Source organism: Pristiophorus japonicus, chromosome 12 (genome assembly GCF_044704955.1).
Source record: "Pristiophorus japonicus isolate sPriJap1 chromosome 12, sPriJap1.hap1, whole genome shotgun sequence".
Taxonomy (NCBI): Eukaryota; Metazoa; Chordata; class Chondrichthyes; family Pristiophoridae; genus Pristiophorus; species Pristiophorus japonicus.
Window position 1 is genome coordinate 193,969,348 of NC_091988.1, and position 20,862 is coordinate 193,990,209.

The 20,862-nt window shown below is 41.7% G+C and overlaps 1 protein-coding gene across 17 annotated transcripts in view; it reads left to right on the forward strand.

Moving 5' to 3' along the window:
• The window catches only part of zmynd8 (zinc finger, MYND-type containing 8), a 106,410-nt gene that overhangs the window by 16,796 nt on the left and 68,752 nt on the right, over positions 1-20,862 (forward strand). For all 17 annotated transcript variants that reach the window (XM_070896347.1, XM_070896355.1, XM_070896359.1 and 14 more), the window contains one exon: positions 8,732-8,877. In XM_070896347.1, the coding sequence (XP_070752448.1) occupies positions 8,732-8,877 (146 nt within the window). The remainder of the gene's footprint in view (positions 1-8,731; positions 8,878-20,862) is intronic.

Consider the following 20,862-nt stretch of genomic DNA (forward strand, 5'->3'; position numbering starts at 1 on the left):
GCCTGCATGTGTTACTTTGTGTATATTTTACAATTCTCAACCTTGTTTTCAAATCCCTCCATAGCCTCACCCCTCCCTATCTCTGTAATCTTTGATAACCCTCCAAGATCTGTGCGCTCCTCCAATTCTGGCCACTGGCACATCCCCAATTTTCATCACTCCACCATTGGGGGGCTTGTATTCAGCTGCCTAGGCCCCAAGCTCTGGGATTCCCTCCCTAAACCTCTCTTTCTCTCCCCCCACCCCACCCAACCCTTCTCTCCTCCTTTTAAGATGCTCCATTTAAAAACGACAGCCCAGAATTTCCGGTCGAAGGCTTCCCGCGGGCATTTGCCTCCAACCACAAAGATTTCTACGAAAGTATCTGATGGCCCCGGAGATTTGAAGGCTTGTGGCCCTAGTTCTCTACGCGAAGGCCTGCATAGAGGCCCACGTATTCTAGGAGTGTATGTGCTTCGCATATGTCCCTGGGATAACGTGGGCCGGCCCAACCTCTTAAAATGGGGGTATTCCCATTCATACTTCTGGTGAATTCCGTTTCTGCGGAGCTGCCATGAGTATGAATGGGAATGCCTTCAAAAACACACAAACACATTTAATTTAAAAAAACAAACACATTATGGGCTGGATTTTCAGCTTTGCAGAGGCGGGGTGGGAAATTTACCGCCCGATTAACGTTTGCGCTGTGTGGAGCAACTTTTGTCATTTTGGCCCTGCGAGCGCAAAGGGCGGCTTTGTACTACGTTCGTGGGCGCAAAAACGGGAACCTCCCCAACTTTAGTGCGGGGCCAGGAGCGCTCCGAGACCTTGGGAGGGGAAAAATAAAATTCACAAAAACATTCAAAAAACGTTGCCAACACCCTTGCCACACATATTGCTGCAAAAATCTAAAAAAATTACAAGTTACCTTTTTTGCAGTTTATCCACCTCACCGCCTCTGGCAGGGCCGCACCGCTGTGTTTTCCCTGCTTGTCGTCGCGGGACGCATTTCGGGGTGTATGGATCGGGTGATTGCAGAAATTTCTGCCGGTGTTGCAATGTGAGTTGTTGCACACCCGGCACAACTCTCCCTGGCGGTGCTTCTAAGCACGGCTGCAAAAACCGAGCCGAGGATCACGCCCGTACGCAAAACAGCTGACCGCCCCATTTTGCGCCACCGAGGGTCAAAACCCGTGAGAACCTGGTCGCAAACGACGCGAAAATCCAGCCCTACGTATTTAAAATGAATTAAAATGAAATTTAATTAAATATTTTGTACAAAAAAATTACTACTTTGAATTTATTTTTAATATGATTTAACAGGGCTAAAAATAAACTTGCCTTAATGGGACAGGATTTTTAATATATGATAACATTTTATTTTTGTATCTTTTAAAACTCTTTCGCTGGTAAAAGCAGGCCTTACACGTGCTTTTACCAGGCGTAAGAATTTCAAGGGCATTTGCTCGGCAGAAGTTGGGCAAATAACGCAACTCTCCACCCGCAGAGGCCCTTTTCCTCCGGATGCATGCGATCTGCCAAGAGGATTCTTGACAGATCGCAAGTTCTGGGTTTAGGCGCAAGCGCTTCGCGTACCTAAACCCGGGACTTGCGTGACCCCTACGGGCACGTGCACACTTCGTACCTGCCCGTAGGGGCCGCGAATTTAGGCCCATTGTCTTTGACCAAACTTTTGGTCACCTGTCCTAATATCTCCTCATGTGACTCGGTGTCAAACTTTTGTTTGATAATCAAGTGAAGCGCCTTGGGACATTTTACTACATTAAAGGCGCTATGTAAATACAAGTTGTTGGTTAATCTGAATTTAATTTTTGGAAACAAGTTTTGTTACATTGTCTTTCTCAGCCTTGGTCAGATCAATATGAAGAACTATTTCTTGCTGTGTAATCTTTCACTGTTCATTGGCTGTCTCTGTTACAGCAGAGTGAAGTTATTCTTAGCTGTTTCATTACCTTGTATGTAGAAATCTGTAGATTCAGCAAGACTGTAAATACTGAAGCTTTCAAAGTTTTGTACTTAACATTGTTTGGCTAAGATAATCAGACTTTGAAACTATGTTGTGGGATAGTAGCAGCAAAACTGCAGATGGTGGAAATCTGGAACAAAAACAGAAAATACTGGCAACACTAAGCAGATCGTGTGCAAAGAACAGATAAAGTGGTGTTATTGGTGTAGATACTGACTGGACTGCTGAGTATTTACAGTATTTTCTGTTTTTGTGGGATGCTAGCATATGAATACTTCATGAGTATGTCTGAAATTCCCTTCTTTGCTACAGGTTGAACCTCTCTGGTCCGGGACTCTCTGATCCGGAAACATCCATGGTTCGGCATTAGTTTGCGGAACTGCCGCTTTGTGTGGGTGGTATCCTGGTTTCCCGCGCTTCCGCAAAGTTTGTTTACGTCCGGCCGGCAGTCCTGGCTCTCAGTGTTCTGTGCTTTTATTTAGCTCTAATTTACCCCTAAATATGGCTTCAAAGAGACCAGCAAGCAGTGAAAATGTTGGTAGTGCTGCTAAGCGTAAACATGTGTCGTTATCAATACAACAAAAGGTGGAATTGTTGAAGAAATCGGACAAAGGCACATCGGTACGGGCCTTGTGTGAGTTTTACAATGTTGGTTCGTCAACAGTGTATGACTTGAAGAAGCAAAAGGATAAGATCCTTAGGTTTGTTGCTGACAGTGAAAGTAAGAAAAGTTTGACCTTTCGTAAGACATTGAAGGAAGGAAAAAGTAGTGATTTAGATAGTGCACTCATACAGTGGTTTAAGCTTCGTCGGAATGATGGTGTTAGCATTTCCGGCGAGATGATAATGGCGCAAGCAAAAATATTCCACCAAGAACTTAACCTGCAGCATGAGTGTGAATATTCTCAAGGATGGCTGCAGAAATTTAAAAACAGGCATGGTATTAGTCTCACACACTGTGTGTGCAGTGAACAAAGAATTGCAGATCACGAAGCAGCAGCTAAGTTCGTCGATGAATTTGCACAGTTAGTTGCAAGTGAGAAGTTATCCCCAGAACAGGTATACAATGCCGATGAAACTGCTCTCTATTGGCGTTGTATGCCTCGAAAAACCTTAGCAACAGATGCTGAGGGGGCACCAACTGGAATGAAGGAGTCAAAGGACAGGGTAACTGTCCTTGGTTGCAGCAACGCAGCAGGTACGCACAAGTGCAAGCTCATGGTCATTGGGGAAAGGGTGAAACCAAGGGCATTCAAAGGGGTGAAAGTATTCCCAGTGATATACCGTGGCAACAAGAAAGGCTGGATAACCACTAAACTATGTCTCGAGTGGTTCGAGAAATATTTTGTACCGGAGGCTAGAGCCTATTGCACATCAGTCGGGCTGGATCCGAAGTGCAAAATTATGCTGATTCTCGACAATTGCTCTGCCCACCCTAAAGCCGAACTGCTTGTCAAAGACAATGTGGTGGGACTGTATTTACCCCCTAACTGTACCTCTCTGATTCAGCCTTGTGATCAGGGTATCTTACAATCCCTTAAGTGTAAGTACCGGTCCAAATTTATGCACCGATTGCTACTGTCAGTTAATGCTGGGAAATCTGTGGCAACTTTTTGGAAAGAATTTAACCTCAGGGATGTGATTTGGACACTAGCTGGAGCCTGGGAAAAAGTAACTCCATCTACTCTGAAGAATGGATGGCACAATCTGTGGCCAACCTTAATGTTTGAGGACAGTCCTGATGTGGATGATGAGGCCAAGTTCACTGGATTTCAAGTGTCTCAAGACAAACAAATTATTTGTGAGTTGCTGGAGTATGCCACCAGTATGTCCAACCCTGCAGTGCTTGAGGTGACCAAGGATTTGGAAGAGGAAGATTTACAAGACTGGATGGATGTCGACAAAGATGCACCAAGTGTGAATGAACTAGCTGATCAAGAGACTGTGCAAATGGTGCAGCAGGGAGATAACGAAGCCAGTGATGATGAGGGTGAAGTTGAAGAGCGAATTTCTATCGATAAATGCATTCAGTTGGCCACAGATTTGATAGCAGGACTGGAGCAAAGAACTTTCATTTCGGAGCAAGAGATCATGTCTGTCTACATGATACAAGAAAAACTCATTAAAGAAAAACCGAAATGCATGAGGCAAGCCAAGCTGCAAGATTGGTTCAAGAAGATAGCCCAGGAGAGCGGTGAGCAGAACTCTACAGGTACCGTTAGCCTAGGCTAGGCATATGCTTATGAAGGGTGTATCGGTTCAGTCATATACTGACCTCCCATGGTTCGGAAAATTCTCTGGTTCGGCACAGGTCAGATCCCAAGGGTGCCGGACGACAGAGGTCCAACCTGTATTTTAAAATACCAAGTAAATTTAAGAAGCTGGCCTCTGCTAAAATAGAATAGAGAGGAATTTCAGATGACTATGTTCAGTTTTTTGTACGCTGGTATCCCACCGCCCAATTGCAGGGCCTCATGGATTTTACATTCTTATCTGGCTGAATAACAAAGGAACAGACTTGCAATACCTGGAATGTGGGAATCGGCCACTTTATTAATTTATTTGTCATAATGTATTTACAGGGTGAAAATAGTTTTTTAGAATAAATCTTTTTCCCTTTAATTGACCTGCTGATTTTATATACTATGATTTACTGTGATCAGTTTAAACTGGAATGTTTGGAGGACTTGTTTTTATTTTAAAAAAAATGTACTGAGTCACATCTTGAAGCAAGTGCTTGGCTATCTTCCCCCTCTAATTTTTAATTCACTTTATTTTCCTTCCAATTGTGAAAGTGGTTAAAGTCTATTTGCTCACTGAATGCAAATTGGAGGGTCAGCTGCAATCTGTAGCTTCACTTCCTGGATTTGCTGATTACAATTTTGGAATGTTTAACAGCTGAATGCTGGGTGTGCAAACTGTACATGAAACAATGCCAAGCTCCATACTGTAAGTTTTGGTTTTGGAAATGGAAAGCTGATATGTACAAGATCTGCATGACCAAAACTACGACAATGGAACAGTTTAGGCTGTAGTAATTTAGTGATATTCAAGTTTGGCCCTAGAAAAGATTTACAAATTCCTAGTTACAAATCCTTCCAAAAAAAAACTTCCAGACTTCAGAAAAATGCTTCCTTTGTACTTAATCTGTTTCATGTCACTCTTCACAATTCTCATACTATTAGTACCCACTAAATTGCCAAGCATATATATTTGTAACTCACTGGAAATATAATACAAATGAATCTGCACTGGACATGTGAGTATCATTTTTCTAATTGGGAGTGCAATTAGAATCCTTCAAGGTGAGAAATGTTTATGGAGAATAGATTTTGGCACTTTGACAAAATAAAACTTCCTGCCTTTGATTTTGTATAGTTAAAAATAGCTAGGGTTTAAGATGGAGGTTGCTTCTTTGTTATATTTCAGTTCAGAAGACAGGATACCCTCTATGAACCAGGCAAGGTTGTTGATCAAGAAAATAGTTGTGAAGGTGCTTTCATCTGAGTGAATTTTATTGTTCACTGTAAAGAGCTTCAACAGATGCTAGAGCCAGATGATAAGTGTTTAAACTTCTTATCAGCATTTTATGGGATGATTCGTGTGATAATGTTGCCTTTGATGAGTGATTGACAGCACTGTCTCGAAAAGGTTAAACTATAAAACAAAGGGAACATTTTTAGTGGTCAACAGTTCTGACACGAATGCATCCAGGCTCTGGATCTCGAATCCCACGTATTTTGGCACGGAATTTCCTGTGTATTTTCACTTTCTGAAAAGGATATATTCGCCCCTTGTGAATGGTTTCCAATTCCCTCATAAAATTTTACAGCACAGAAGTATTATGCAGTTTAGCAGTTGATCTGTCTCTTTACTTCAATGCAACATTTTACTTCTGGATAAATCTAGAACAGTAGTTTAGTCTATACATGGTATTTCATTATCTGAGGAGATAGGAGACACAGTGAACATTCTAAGTGATGTTCAGTAAGCACCTCTGTGATTGGGATTAATTGTTATATCTGCATTTATATTAACCCAAATACAGCAGAGAATGAAGACACCGATTTCCGTCTGTAGAAAACTTTTTGTCTGTTTAGGGAAACTAAACATTGTTTAGCCATTTAACACCAGCAAATATATTGACAGGGAGGAAACTGTTATACCCACTTTTCTTCAGTCAATGCACTCCCCATCCACATATAAACAATGATTGGACAGATCCCTTTTAGGTGCTCCAAGTCAATTTATCTGGAATTCTGTTGTTTTATGCTGTGGTCTTTGATTTACTAGAAACTGCATTTAGGATTGCCCTAGCTTATTTCACTTGGGGACCATGCAGCTTTCAGTTAACCCTTATCTCTCCTGGGTTGGATTGAAACCCAGGTTCCAGAGGTGAGTGGTCATTACGCCAACTCACCATATGTGGGTTAGGCTAGGTATTTGGCATCTCGTTAACTGTTTACCACCCAAGTGTTTTAGGATTTTTTTTCAGTTAATTGCAGTCATGTTGAGGCACAAGTGATATGGATTAAAATGCTTATACGCTGATTAATGGGGTGGGTAGGAAACTGCAATGGTTTGAACATGCTTTATCGTAGCAGTAGCTATTAAATAAGCTCTTCTCTCCACTGCTCGTGATAACATTGAAGAAAATAACTCATTTTACAAGAAATGTGTGTTTGACTTGGTCGTCAGCATCTGTTTAGGTTCCTCCCAAGAAAAGACCTATTTAAAACATGCCATGTCCTGAATAAACCGCTTGCCCAGTTTATATGACAATAAGTATGGACCTAGCCTTAGATTACACTGAGGTGCTTTATGGGGATTGTAGTTCAGACCCAATGAATACTCTCAAATGCAATTTATTGTCCTAAAATAGAAAGCCATTTTCCTTACATTCACAAAAATGCTCTGTATAATCCTGAATCTAGTCTCTTAAAGCTAGGACTCTAGACTATTTTAAATGCTGACCCACAACGTGGTAGGATGTGAGTCCACGCCAGGATTAGTTCCTAACTTTAGCTGAGTTGTCATCTGAGTTGCTGAGGAGAAGCGTTGGATTACTCTTGGACATCTCTTTGCAACCAGAACAACTTTGGGCGAATATCATCCCTCTGTTTACATAACAGGATTGTTATTAATAATTATAATTAAAAAAAGAAAAACTATAAATAGGAGGACTTCAAACACATTGGCCTGGATTTTGTGGTAGAAATAAGGGTGAAGCTATCAGCGCTCACCGTTACTAAGGAGCAAATTAGACAGAAACAGCCAGTGGTCGCACAGGCGCCGTTAAACGCGGAAATCAGGAAGTTGCTGTCCGATTTGCCCTGCTGCTCCACAAGCTTCTTTTTAACAGTAACTCACCAAGAAACTTTGCATTCAAACACATGAAGGGCGTGAAGTTACGGTACTTATCCACTGGATACCCACTAAAAACAAGAGAAAAAGCTAGGGCTTGTCAATTCAAGTGTTAAATGAATTTTGAATGTTCCCCCAAGGTGCGTGGCTGTGCATCAATTGGGAGGTCCCGCGCATTCCACTCATAAGCTGTTGGCGCTGGACGATACCGTGCATGGGCGGCCTCGGCAGCAAACCTAAAAGGATCACACACAAAAAAAAGAGAGGAAACGTTGGTGATAAGTCTTGGTTGCTACCAAACAACCTCTCTGACACTGAAAATTTACTTTTACCAATGTGGAGTCTCATTCCTTCAAATTTTAATTATTGTTGGAGATTTAAAAAAATTTTTTTTTTAACATTTACTTTCTGTCTCTCATCTCTTTCTTTCTCTCTTTATTGTGCTTGCTGTACCTGATTTTATAATGAATTAAATAGTCCAACTTGCACTTGCGGGTTTAGACTTTGCGTGACTCAGTACGGATCTTTCAATCTGATTGGTTGAAGAGACACGCTGTTACTCGTCCTGTTCACACGGGTTCCAGATCCCCCGCAGAGAGCGCCATGCTGAATCAGACTCCCGACGACCGTAAGTTGCCACTCAAAAGCCCACAAAGTCTGGGTAGCTGTAAGTGTAATGAACAGCGAGCGTCGTTTGTTTGCCACTGGCCACAAAATCAAGGCCAATATTGACTACCATTTCATAAGTGCAAAGTTTTAGGAACATCAAATGGCAATCGGGCTTAATAAAACCCATCCTTTATCCATAGGTCAACCCTATATATCCCGATATCTTTCAATTACTTCTCTCTCCAGTCATGTAACTTTCCCTCAAACTCATTTATATTGCCCACTCCATTACAGTGACCTTCCCTGGTAACTTGTTCCACAGTCTATTGCTGTCCTGGTGAAAAAGGTTTGCCTAACTTCCCTTCTTACTCTTAACTTCCTAATATTTAACTTGCATCCCTGGGTATTTGAACCCATGACCATAGCTAACAATATCCAAGCAAGATACCATTTTCCTATATACAATAATAAGTGATAAGCAAATCTTCCTATGTTCCACTAATGATTTTGCCACTGTTCAATGTCCTGAGGATAGTTATATACGCTTGCTATCATCCTAAAAAGTGAGGGGTAGGCAGGAAAGATTATAGGAAAATACATGGGACATAAAAAGAAACTTGAATAGAGCTCCACAGATTCAACAGTAACCATCCAAAATGTATGATTCTCAGCGGGTTTCTGATGCTGCTTTTCATTGGTAACAATGCATCTCACTAATTTTGTTGGCACTGATTTCCTTGCCCTAATGGATGAAGTTTTCTTGGTTTGTAATGATTTGAGTTTATTTTTCAGACCCTGGTTCTGCAGAACGTGCGGGGCTGAAAAGAAAGCAACTCAGCCCTCAGCCATCTTCAAATGGACACTCCCCGCAAGATGAATCATTGAGTCCCATTAAAAAGAAGAAGAAACCTGGCTTAGCTAATTCGAGTAAAGAGCAGGTATTGTAACATCTAAGTCTGTCTAATTCATGCTTTTAACACCTGGTAATTTTATCAAGCTGCATTACCCCACAATTATTTTATAGTCATATTTTGGAATTGGTGAAAAAAAACAAACACAAATCTGAACAAAAAGAAGAATGAGAAAAGACCACCTGCGTCTATCCCTCCTGATGTGAAATCTAGTACACCTTTCAACCACACCCCCAACCACACAATCTCCTGGAAGAAGCTTAACAAAAAATCCTCTGAGATTACCTAAGGCAATCCAGCAAGGCTCTAGGAGACCATAATTGCCCATAACTTCTCATAATCACAATTAACTAACACGTCCTCTATAAATGGAAATATTCTTGTCTCAGAAACTTGTCAGATTTCCTTTTGAGTGCCTTTGTACCAACTCTAACCATTGCATATTTGGAGAGCTTGTTCCCAACAACTAATTAAGTGATTAAAGCATTCATTTGAGTAATCTAGCCACATGTTTGATGGATGTATTAACTTTCCTTATTGTCATTGATAGTTATTTAAACGAAAATCTGATAAATCAGAGTTCTGTAGCTATAGTTCTACATCTAAGGGTTTGTTAGTTATTCAATAAATGCAGCAGTTTCTGCCTAAAAGTGTTAATTTAAAAGCAGCATGCTTATTGAAATATGAAAAAAGCAGAATCTGATTTCAAAAGCTAGATACTCGAAAGCAGCAAATGCTTTCAGCAGATTGTGCAAAATTGCAGCACCATACATTGCTTTTCACAGTCTGTTCCTTCTTTCATCAGTAGCATTTCTCTCTATTCAGGCCTAAAGTACCCATCCCCCTCTTCTAATTAACTTTAGAGTTTTTGCAGACATGTCCTCCACTTTGTATTGGATTCATGGATTACTGCATTGATTCCCTTGCTCTGTACAAGGGGTTGAAGTTTTGTCATCAGTCCTTCAGCTTTGTATTGAGCTCAGCATTCTCCATAATGCATTACATAAAGAGACTAGTCATGACGAAATCTGAGTTAGTTGGTAATTATGCATTTTTTAAAAAAAAGCAATAATAAGAAATTGGATACTGCTAGTTTACAGTGTACTTTAAGTTATGGCACTATCACATCCAAATTACCAGCAGACTTTATTATAACTTCTTATATCCTCTTTATTCATTAAGTATATGCTGTGACTAGCACATCAAAATTTAAACTTTGTTAAATGTTTAATTCCCCCAAATAAGTAAAATAGTAGCCACTCTTTGAAGTATGTTTCTGTCAATAAACACTTTTCGTGTTTTGATTAAAAATTTCAGCTTTGCTGCAATGGCATTTCATTAGTGAAAGATACATTTATTAGCTTGTCTAGCCTTGGCAAACAGAAGTTTCACTTAATTGCAGCCCTGAGTCACTTGGGTTTCAAAGATGATCCAGTGAGCAATAAATGAAACAAGTACATGTTCTTGTAGCTTTCGTCGAGACAGAAATGTATCTCGAGGTCAACTCTGCAAAGATCAGCTCCCTGCTAAGTTGCTTCCACTTTGTTTTGTCTCTGGCATCTTGACTATTGCAGTATTTAAAAAAAAACAAATACAATAGAAATATATTCTAAACACCAAAATACCTATTTTTAAAATTATAAATACTAGATATCTGTATCCATCTTTCTTAAAGACTTCTAATGGTCAATCACTTGTATTTAAAAAATAAGTCAGAAACCAATGTAGCTAAGACCTTGGATACGCAGTGTGGTGAACCTCATCATGCAACATTGTTGAATGATTGACAGGTGGTTTATAAAATAGCAAGGAATTTGGGCAGTTGTGCTTTCATAAATTGGCTTCCGAATCTAAATCTAACGAATTTCCTTTGATCTGGTACTCATTACAGATTTTTAAAAATGGTGTAATGCAGCTTTAAATTGGTAACAAGTTTTACATTTCATAATGTTTTTGTCCTCTACTTTTGTCATGAGAAAGTTAGAGTGGCATGTTTATTAGTCTTGGTAATTGCTTTAACTGTTAGTTCTGAAACTGTTAATCTTCTTGCTTGTAAAGGTGCTAGGTAGCTTTCTCAGTATTTCCTAAACTGTACCTGTTTATCATACCCGTTTGTGTTCTTTAGACACAACACTATGCATGTGACATGTTGGAAGGTGGTCCGTTAATAAATTAGTTTCTTTCTAAATTGAGACTGAGACTCCACTGATACTGTCATGGTTTTGGGTGTGTATTAACACAAAAGTGGCATTATAACTTGGGTGTCCGATCCTGATCTGATGCCCAAGCTCATTAAAGTCAAGTGGTGTGAAGCACTCTCGCACCTGTGTGAGTTTGTACTAGCTGCAGCCTAGTGCAAAGCTGCATATTAAATGTTCTCAGCTGGTTCATTGGATGGGTGGTCTGGAATCTTAACACTTTTTTATGGCGATGTCCTTGGCTATGAGAGAATGGACAGTCCTGCTTATGCTCTTCTAACTAAAATTAGCAGCTGGGGGAGCAAGGCTCTGCACATATATCCAAGCATACATGCACAAAGCTCCTTTGTGGCTGATCACTGAGATCTGGCCGGATGTCTGGCTAGCTATTTAACTCCAGTCTGCTGGCTATGCATCACATTTCACGGCTACCTTTTTGAAACCTGTAACTACAGTGTGACAAATTATGTTTCTGTCCCTCCAATGGCTAGTAAAAGTTGCCGTATCCAGTATCGATATTAATCTGAAATCAAGGAGCTATAAATGCAAGACCAAACATGACTTTACTTATTCCAAATTCATTTCCTTATCACTTTAAAAAAAAAAAATCACTGAAGTATAATTCTGCAGTTTCTTTTATTTACACAAGCCAGTGACTGTAGTCAGAGTAGTTTGATCAATTCGATCTAGGTGTGATGCCATATTCATAATACAATCAATTTCTCCTGCAAATATTCAATCTAAATCTTGTCAGCAACAACTTTAATTTACAATTTTAAATTAACTTGCACTAATGAAAATCAGTGGCTGTTTGAGGTGCATTTCCTTTTTGGGGCTGTTTAAATCCCCGGATTAATGTAACCTCAATAACATGCTTACTTTTCAAACAGTTCAGTATTCTCTTAACCTTTTGGGATGTACAGCCCTGCTATTATAACAAAATCTATACATATATCTTTTAAAAATGAATCTTCATTTAAGAATTATTTACTTCAGCATCACTGAATATTCGTTCTGGACATTTCTTCATTTTTACTTCATCTCCACCTTCATTAGAAATTTAAAACAATTTTATGTCAGCTTCTTAACTTTCATTCAATTAGGATTTCTGTTATGGTGCTGTCTGCGAACATTAAAGGCCCCTCAATAATACAAAATACTAATTAGATTTTTTTTCTCCGTGCCGAATTTCTGTAACTCGCTCAAATACCCATCTGTCCTGTAACTTACTCAAATACCCAACCGTCCTGTAACTTACTCAAATACCCATCTGTCCTGTAACTTACTCAAATACCCAACCGTCCTGTAACTTACTCAAATACCCATCTGTCCTGTAACTTACTCAAATACCCAACCGTCCTGTAACTCGCTCAAATACCCATTCTTCGAGTGTGGCCGAAGAGATTGAGTATCAACAGGATGTTTGACTGGGGGGAGGGTGCAATTATCGGTGTCACACTTGGTCAGATATCCATACATGGGAACTTTACAGAAATGGTCACTTTATTGCTATCTAGGATGGGAGCCCTATTTGGCTTTACTATTTTTTTTCCCCCGCTCTAGCCCATGGTGCTGAGGTAAATTAAAAGGAAAGAACTTGCATTTATATAATGCCAAAGCGCTTCACAGCCAATTAAGTACATTTGAAGTATAGTTACAGTTGTAATGTAGGAAAATGTGGCAGTCACTATACGTACAGCAAGGTCCCACAAACAGCAATGAGATAAATTACCTATAATCTGTTTTTTGGTGGCATTGGTTGAGAAATAAATTTTGGCCAGGGCTGTGCTGCTCTTTGAATAGTGCCATGGAATCTTTTACTTCCAACTGAACAGGCAGACAGGGCCCCAATTTAACATCCAGTCTGAACAACGGCACCACCGACAATGCAGCAGTCCATCAGTACTGCACCGAAGTGTTGGTCTCGAGTATGTGCTCATGGAGTGGGCCTTGAATCCTCAACCTTCTCACTCCGGTGAGAATGCTACCACAGAACCAAGGCTGATAAATAGATTGTTGCCATGGCAGAGATCATTATAATCCAACATAAATGCAAGTTCTTCCTTTCTTTTTAAACCAGAGATCCAATGTGGAAACTTCATGGTCAGTGCTGCTCAATATCCACTGAACCATTTGAAGAAGCTAGCTTTGTTAAATTTTAACTAAATTTTTCAAGCATCTTGCACTTAAATATTCGGCTTGTTTTCAAAAATAGTCAACCTTTCAAATATCCAAATTTGTAGATTGGTAAAATATAATGGTCACTCTGACTTAACATTTTAGCACACAATTTTAACCAGACTTTTATGGAAATATTTTGTTGTTATCCTTGTTCATTTAATATGTCTGACAAATTTTTCAGTATTCAACGGAACAAATTGTTCCTCTTGAAAATATCATATCTATTCCTGTGGTAACTGTGGGTAAATATATTACCAAATATAGTACTGAGAATTAGAGATGAGAAAGATCTCAAGATTTGATGCTTTCTGTGTGCTTTTAGCTGATTTCAACTAGGGTGGCAGTTAGATCCTTCTGAGACTAATGGCCACAAACTGGTCATTTCGAATTTGGAGATAGCGGATTTCCCCAAGATGGTGTTCTGAAGACACTCCGCAGTTTGCAACTGCAGACTTTAACTCCTTCTGATTGCCTCTATCAAAGAACAAGCATTCAAGGAGTGTGGACCCAATCACATATCACCTGGTGCTAATAGATTCTCCATAAATTGCCTCAAATAATTTTGACAAACATGCGTACACAGAAACTGACCTGCAATGTTTCCAAACAAACTTTCATGGAAGTCTATACAATCAATTTGCAGTAGATTTCCTGAAATAGTAAGTCCCGCTGTACTTTCTCTTAATTTTCTTCCATTGCCAGGATTGTTCACAAGACCCGAACAAAAGAAACTATTGATATTTTAGTGACTTTTTACTGCCTTGAATTTTCTGATATTGTTTGAGAATTGCTGAACTGATTTGGATCCTATACAGGTCATATTCACGAGCAGCTGGAGAGCCATATATTACACAGAAATCCACAGAGCCTACAAATAAAAACCTAGCTTTTGGAAGTGCCAGCCTAATCAAGTAGGGCTTTTCTCCATGTACTGATTGAAACCCTTCTAGTATCATTACACATAAATACTGTGGCTACCAGAGCAGGGCAGAGGCTGGGCATTCTGCGGCAAATGACTCAGCACCTGACTCCCCAAAACCTTTCCACGGGACACAAGTCAGAAGTGTGATAGAATATTCTCCATTTGCCTGGATGAGTGCAGCTCCAACAACACTCAAAAAGCTCGACACCATCCAGGACAAAGTCGCCCGCTTGATTGGCATCCCACCCGCCACCTTCAACATTCACTCCCTCCACCACCGGCGCAAATTGGCTGCAATATGTCCCATCTGCAAGATGCACTGCAGCAACTCGCCAAGGCTTCTTCGACAGCAATTCCTAAACCCGCGACCTCTAACACTTAGAAGAATAAAGGCAACAGGCGCATGGGAACACCATCATGGGAGCAGCATCACCTCCAAGTTCCCTTCGAAAATACACATCATCCTGACTTGGAAATATATCACTGTTCTTCCATTGTCACTGGGTCAAAATCCTAGAACTCGCTACCTAACAGCACTGTGGGAGTACCTTCACCACACAGACTGCGGTGGTTCACCCATCACCTACTCGATGGTAATTAAGTATGGGCAATAAATACTGACCTTGCCAGCAGCGCCCACATCCTCTGAATGAATAAGTATTATTACACGACCTGCACCTTTTTATAGGCTTAAAATATTAGGTGGAAGCAACTGATCCATTATTGAGTGGGTGGCCCTTCTTGACCTCCTGAGGTCTCCAGCATCACTCATGCCAGTCTTCAGTCAATTCAATTCGCCTCCCAATTGGCATGAAGAAACATTTGTTGTCGTTGAAGGATAATCATCCCAGCCCCAGGACATCACTGCAGGACATCGCTCAGGGCAGTGTCCTCGGCCCAACTATCTTCAGCTACTTCATCAATGACCTTCCCTCCACATTAGGCCAGACGTGTGGCTGTTCGCTGATGAATGCATGGCTCAGTTTCATTCGCAATTCCTCAGATAATGAAGCAGTTGATGCCTGCATATAGCAAGACCGGAACAACATGGATTGGGCTGATAAGTGGCAAGTATCATTCATGCCACACAGACACATGTCGGGCGATGGCTATCTCCAAAAAGAGAGAGTATAACCACCTTCTCATAACATTCAATGGCATTGTCATCGGCAAGTACCCCACCAACAACATGCTGGGATTTACCATTGACTTGAAAGTGAACTGGACCTGCCACACACATGCTGTGGCTACTAGAGCAAGTCAGAGACTAGGTATTCTGTGGGGAGTGGTTCACCACCTGACACCCCATAGCATCTTCACCAAGGCAAATGTCAGGAGTGTGATGGAATTTTTTTTTTTACTTGCCTTGATGGATGCAGCTCGAACTTGAGGATCTCAACACTATCCAGGACAAAGCAGTCCACTTGATCAGCACACATCCACTCCCTCCATCATTGGGGTACTGTGGTTGCAGTGTGTACCAGCTACAGGAAGCACTGCCGTAACTTTCCAAGGCTTCTTTAGTGGATCCTCCCAAACCCTCAACTTCCACTGCCTAGAAGGATAAGGGTGGCAAGGGATCACCATCACCTCAAGGTTACTCACTACCCTGACTTGGATAATTGTCACGGTCAAAATCTGGGAACTGCCTACCTAACAGTATTATGGGAGCACCTTCACCACACGGACTGCAGGGATTCAAGAATTAGGCTCAGCACCAGCTTCTCTGGGGCATCTGGGGATGGGTAATAAATGTCAGCTTTGCTAGTGATGCCCACATCCCGAGAATGATTTAAAAAAAAATCACAGCGGGTCACAAGGACAAGGAATACCAAAAGTGGTTATAGAAGCAGAGTTTATAACTTAAGTGGAAATAGATAAGGATTTGCAACCAACGAATATAAAGGGATAGGAAAAAGTATGGAAATAGAATTGGAACGGGTGCAGTGAGCCAAATGCCCTCCTTCTATGTTGTGACATGTATCATTCAATCCTGTTGGTTGTTAGCTATGCGAACGACACCTTAAGTAAACTTCACAATAACTTGCATTTATATATCACCTTTAGCTCCAAGGCATTTCAGAGGAAAAATGGACAATGAGTAGTAATACAGGAGTTGGGTGAGATGGCCAAAGGCATAGTCAGAAAGTTAGGTTTTCAAAAGAAACTTTAAAGGAGGGGCGGGAAGTTGCAAAGGCAAAGGGGTTAAAGGAGCAGTTCCAAAGCGTAGATGCTGAGAAGGCTGAAGGCTTCGTCGCCAATAGTTGGGTTTTGTGGAAGGGGAGGAGAATGCACAGGAGGCCTGAAAGGGTGTACTGGAAGAGCACAGGCTGGGACATGGGGCTGCAGAAGGTTGCAAAAGAAGGTGCAGTGAGGCCAAGGATGATTTTGTATATTGTCATTTTGAATTCAATATGTTGGGGGCATGTGATCAGTGAGAGCAGGAGTGTTAGGAAGTGCGACTTAGTTCGGGAGAAGATGGAGTGAGCAGAAGTTTGGTTGACTTGGAGGTTATGTATTGTAAGGGCATAAAATTGTATGATGGAGCTGGGCAGGGCGCTGTCGAAGTTGAATCTGTTAAGAAACGCATGGGTAAGGGTTTCAGCAGCAGTGAGGGTTAGTTAAGGATGGGAGTAGACAATATTGCAGAGGTGGAACTAAGTATCCTTGGTTATAGGATAAAACACTGAGGTTTCACACTATCTAATTCAGCCTGAACACAATAGAGGGTAAAGGGTTTGAGCTGAATGAGATATCTGTGGTCTTCCAATGTTCGGTTGGAGGTACTGTAGTTAGATCTAATCTATGATTTAATGTTGGACAAATGGATAACGCATTCTGGGTACATATAGAAACTGACCTCATGCCTACAGATAATGTTACTAAAAGCACCTACAGATAATGTTACTAAAAGCGACATAAATGCGGAAAAAGAGAGGACTAAGGGTGGAATCTTATAGTATTCTAGAGTAACAGTGGTGGACCACTGGATCAGCTGCTCTAGACCCAGAAGAACTAGTTGGAGCTTGGGTGGTGCAAAATCCGCCTAGTTGCTGCGCAGATTTTGTGTGAGGCGCACTTCTAGGGTCAATCGGGCACGGGTGATCATAACTTGATTTTGGACCCCATTTCGCCTATTTTACACCCGAAAAGTGGTCACGCCTGAAAAATGGACACATCGGCCGAAATGTTGCCAGCCCTGTGAGTGCGGGTTTGCAGGCGGGTCTGCTAGCAAAATGGCTTTGCTTGACACTGGGTCGGGATCATGCTCTAAACCCTCCTTCGTGTGAGTTTCTCAGCTGTCAGGTCTGCATGTGGATTGCAGACCCGACACCAAGTGGCAGGCCAGTTCATTAATGTATTAACAGGCAGCTTAGTGGTATTTAAGAGGATCAAAAGCAGGCAATGACAATTTTACTACTTTTTTGTCCGGTTTCCCTCCGTTCTTGGAACTCGTCAGGCAAGTGGCGTCGGGATCAGTGACTCTCTTACTTTGGCAAGTTGACAGCTGCAGACGTGGTATAAAAGCTACCATTTCACAGCTGTTCACTTTCCAATGTCAGAAGCTGAAGTCTTCAGGATTTGGAAGGAAATTTTGAGCTGTATGCTGGTTGGAAGTGTTTGTAGTGAACTGTCTATTCATTGTCGCATCCTTGCAGCAACTCTCTTACCATTGACACCGCTTCTGTCGTTTTAACCTCGCTTGCCATCTATTTCTTCAGCATCCATGCCCTGGAAAAAGACTCACCTTGGTCCTCAAAATCTTAATACGATCAGCCCCAACACCAATATCACCAGGCACACCAGCATCGCCAACAACAACACCAACCTTCTCTGCAATCACCTGATGCTACACAGGGCATCAGCGCATAAGAACATAAAAACATAAGAAATAGGAGCAGGAGAAGGCCATACGGCCCCTCGAGCCTGCTCCGCCATTTAATACAATCATGGCTGATTCGATCATGGACTCAGGTCCACTTCCCTGCCCGCTCTCCATAACCCCTTATTCCCTTATCGTTTAGGAAACTGTCTATTTCTGTCTTAAATTTATTCAATGTCCCAGTTTCCACAGCTCTCTGAAACAGCGAATTCCACAGATCCACAACCCTCTGAGAGAAGAAATTTCTCCTCATCTCTGTTTTAAATGGGCGGCCCCTTATTCTACGATTATGCCCTCTAGTTCTAATATCCCCTATCAGTGGAAATATCCTCTCTGCATCCATCTTGTCAAGCCCCCTCATAATCTTGTATGTTTCGATCAGATCACCTCTCATTCTTCTGAACTCCAATGAGTATAGGCCGAACCTACTCAACCTTTCCTCATAAATCAACCCCCTCATCTCTGGAATCAACCTTGTGAACCTTCTCTGAACTGCCTCCAAAGTAACTATATCCTTTCGTAAATATGGAAATCAAAACTGCACGTAGTATTCCAGGTGTGACCTCACCAATTCCTTGTCCAACTCTAGCAAGACTTCCCTGCTTTTATACTCCTCCCCTTTGCAATAAAGGCCAATATTCCATTGGCCTTCCTGATCACTTGCTGTATCTGCATATTAACCTTTTGTGTTTCATGCACAAATACCCCCACTGTGAGAGATGGGGTGGTGCTGAGCCATTCAGACCACGAGGGTCCAGACAGGTTTCATTCCTGGTGTCTGTTGGGTTAGCTGATCTCGGCTGGACCAGCAGTGGGGCCACAATATTAGGCTTCCATATTCACTCCCCTACAGCTCCTGAACTTGATTGCTATCCAGTAACTAGAGCAGGACAATGTCCATGTGAGAATAGGTCCCACTGCACTGCACTTTGCAATCTTTCTCCATTTAAATAATAACTTGCTCTTAAATTTTTTCTGCCAAAGTGCATGACCTCACACTTGCCAACATTATACTCCATCTGCCAAATTTTTGTCCACTCACTTAGCCTGTCTATGTCCTTTTGCAGATTTTGTGTGTCCTCCTCACACATTGCTTTTCCTCCCATCTTTGTATCGTTGGCAAACTTGGCTACATTACACTCAGTCTCGTCCTCCAAGTTAATATAGATTGTAAATAATTGGGGTCCCAGCCCTGATACCTGCAGCACCCCACTAGTTACTGGTTGCCAACCCGAGAATGAACCATTTATCCCTACTCTCTGTTTTCTGTTTGTTGGCCAATCCTCTATTCATGATAATATATTACCCCCAACCCCGTGAACTTTTATCTTGTGCAGTAACCTTTTATGTGGCACCTTGTCAAATGCCTTTTGGAAGTCCAAATACACTACATCCACTGGTTCCCCTTTATCCACCCTGTTTGTTACATCCTCAAAGAATTCTAGCAAATTGTCAAACATGACTTCCCCTTTATAAATCCATGCTGACTCTGCCTGACCGAATTTTGCTTTTCCAAATGTCCTGCTACTGCTTCTTTAATAATGGACTCCAACATCATCCCAACCACAGATTTTAGGCTAACTGGTCTAGAGTTTCCTGCTTTTTGTCTGCCTACTTTTTTAAATAGGGGCGTTACATTTGCAGTTTTCTAATCTGCTGGGATCGCCCCAAAATCCAGAGAATTTTGGTAACTTACAACCAATGCATTCACTATCCCTGCTGCTAATTCTCTTAAGACCCTAGAATGCAAGTCATCAGGACCAGGGGATTTATCCGCCTTTAGTCCCGTTATCTTACCGAGTACCACCTTCTTAGTGATTGTGATTATGTTAAGTTCCTCCCCCTCTATAGCCTCTTGACTATCCACTGTTGGAATATTATTAGTGTCTTCTACAGTAAAGACCACATTGCTGTCCGGGAGGCCAAAGATGACCTCACCATGGCTACATTTACTTCACTAGACGCTGTGCACCCTGGCTGCCACATGATGTGCCAGGTTGGCACCACCCCACACCAGCACCATAAAGCATCCCTGCAATGCCCAGGCCATTCATTTCACAATCATCACCATTGTGCAGGGTACCCTTATGTCTGACCATTCACTACAACTCGCTAAGCCACGTCCAAACGTGAACACAAAACTGTCCAAGAACACAGTGTTCAAAATAAAGATTTCAGTGTTTGACAACACATTAGCAGATGCTCTACATGAACATTGGCTAAAACCCAAGTGCTGACCCTTGTGTGCTGCTAGTTGGTATGATTGGACAAAGAATGATGGTGAGTGTGAGGGGTAGCTAGTGAGATAGGGAAGGGATAATGTAGATAGAGAGGGATGGTTGGAGGTTCAAGGTAAGTTGGTTTGAGTAAGGATGTGTAGGAGTAGGGATAGGGAATGCAGAGTGATGGGGATGTGATGAGTGGCATCGTAGGATAAAGTTGAGTGTGGCTTTGCAGTAATGTGTTGTGATCCACTGAGATTATTGAAAGGTTTGTACCACTGCAGCCAGCTCCCTCAGACGACATCCCTGCTTGTGTCCTCCTGTACAATGTGCAACCAGGCTGTGTTGATATCTTGGGGAGGTCTTTTTTGCCCATTGGAAGGGAAGAGAGCCTCTCTGCGTGGTGTGACTCCTTTCGTAAGCATCTGGAGGGAGTCATGGGAGAGCCCGGGTGTAGTGTTGGTCTGTGTTTGCAGCAGGTCAATGCTGCCAAAAACACTGACAGCACAACTCAAAAAAAAAAAAGTTGGGCATGATCCCTTTAAGGAAAACGGCTGATGATGCGTCATCCGATGATATCATTAGACCGGCTCCCAGTTAATTGGC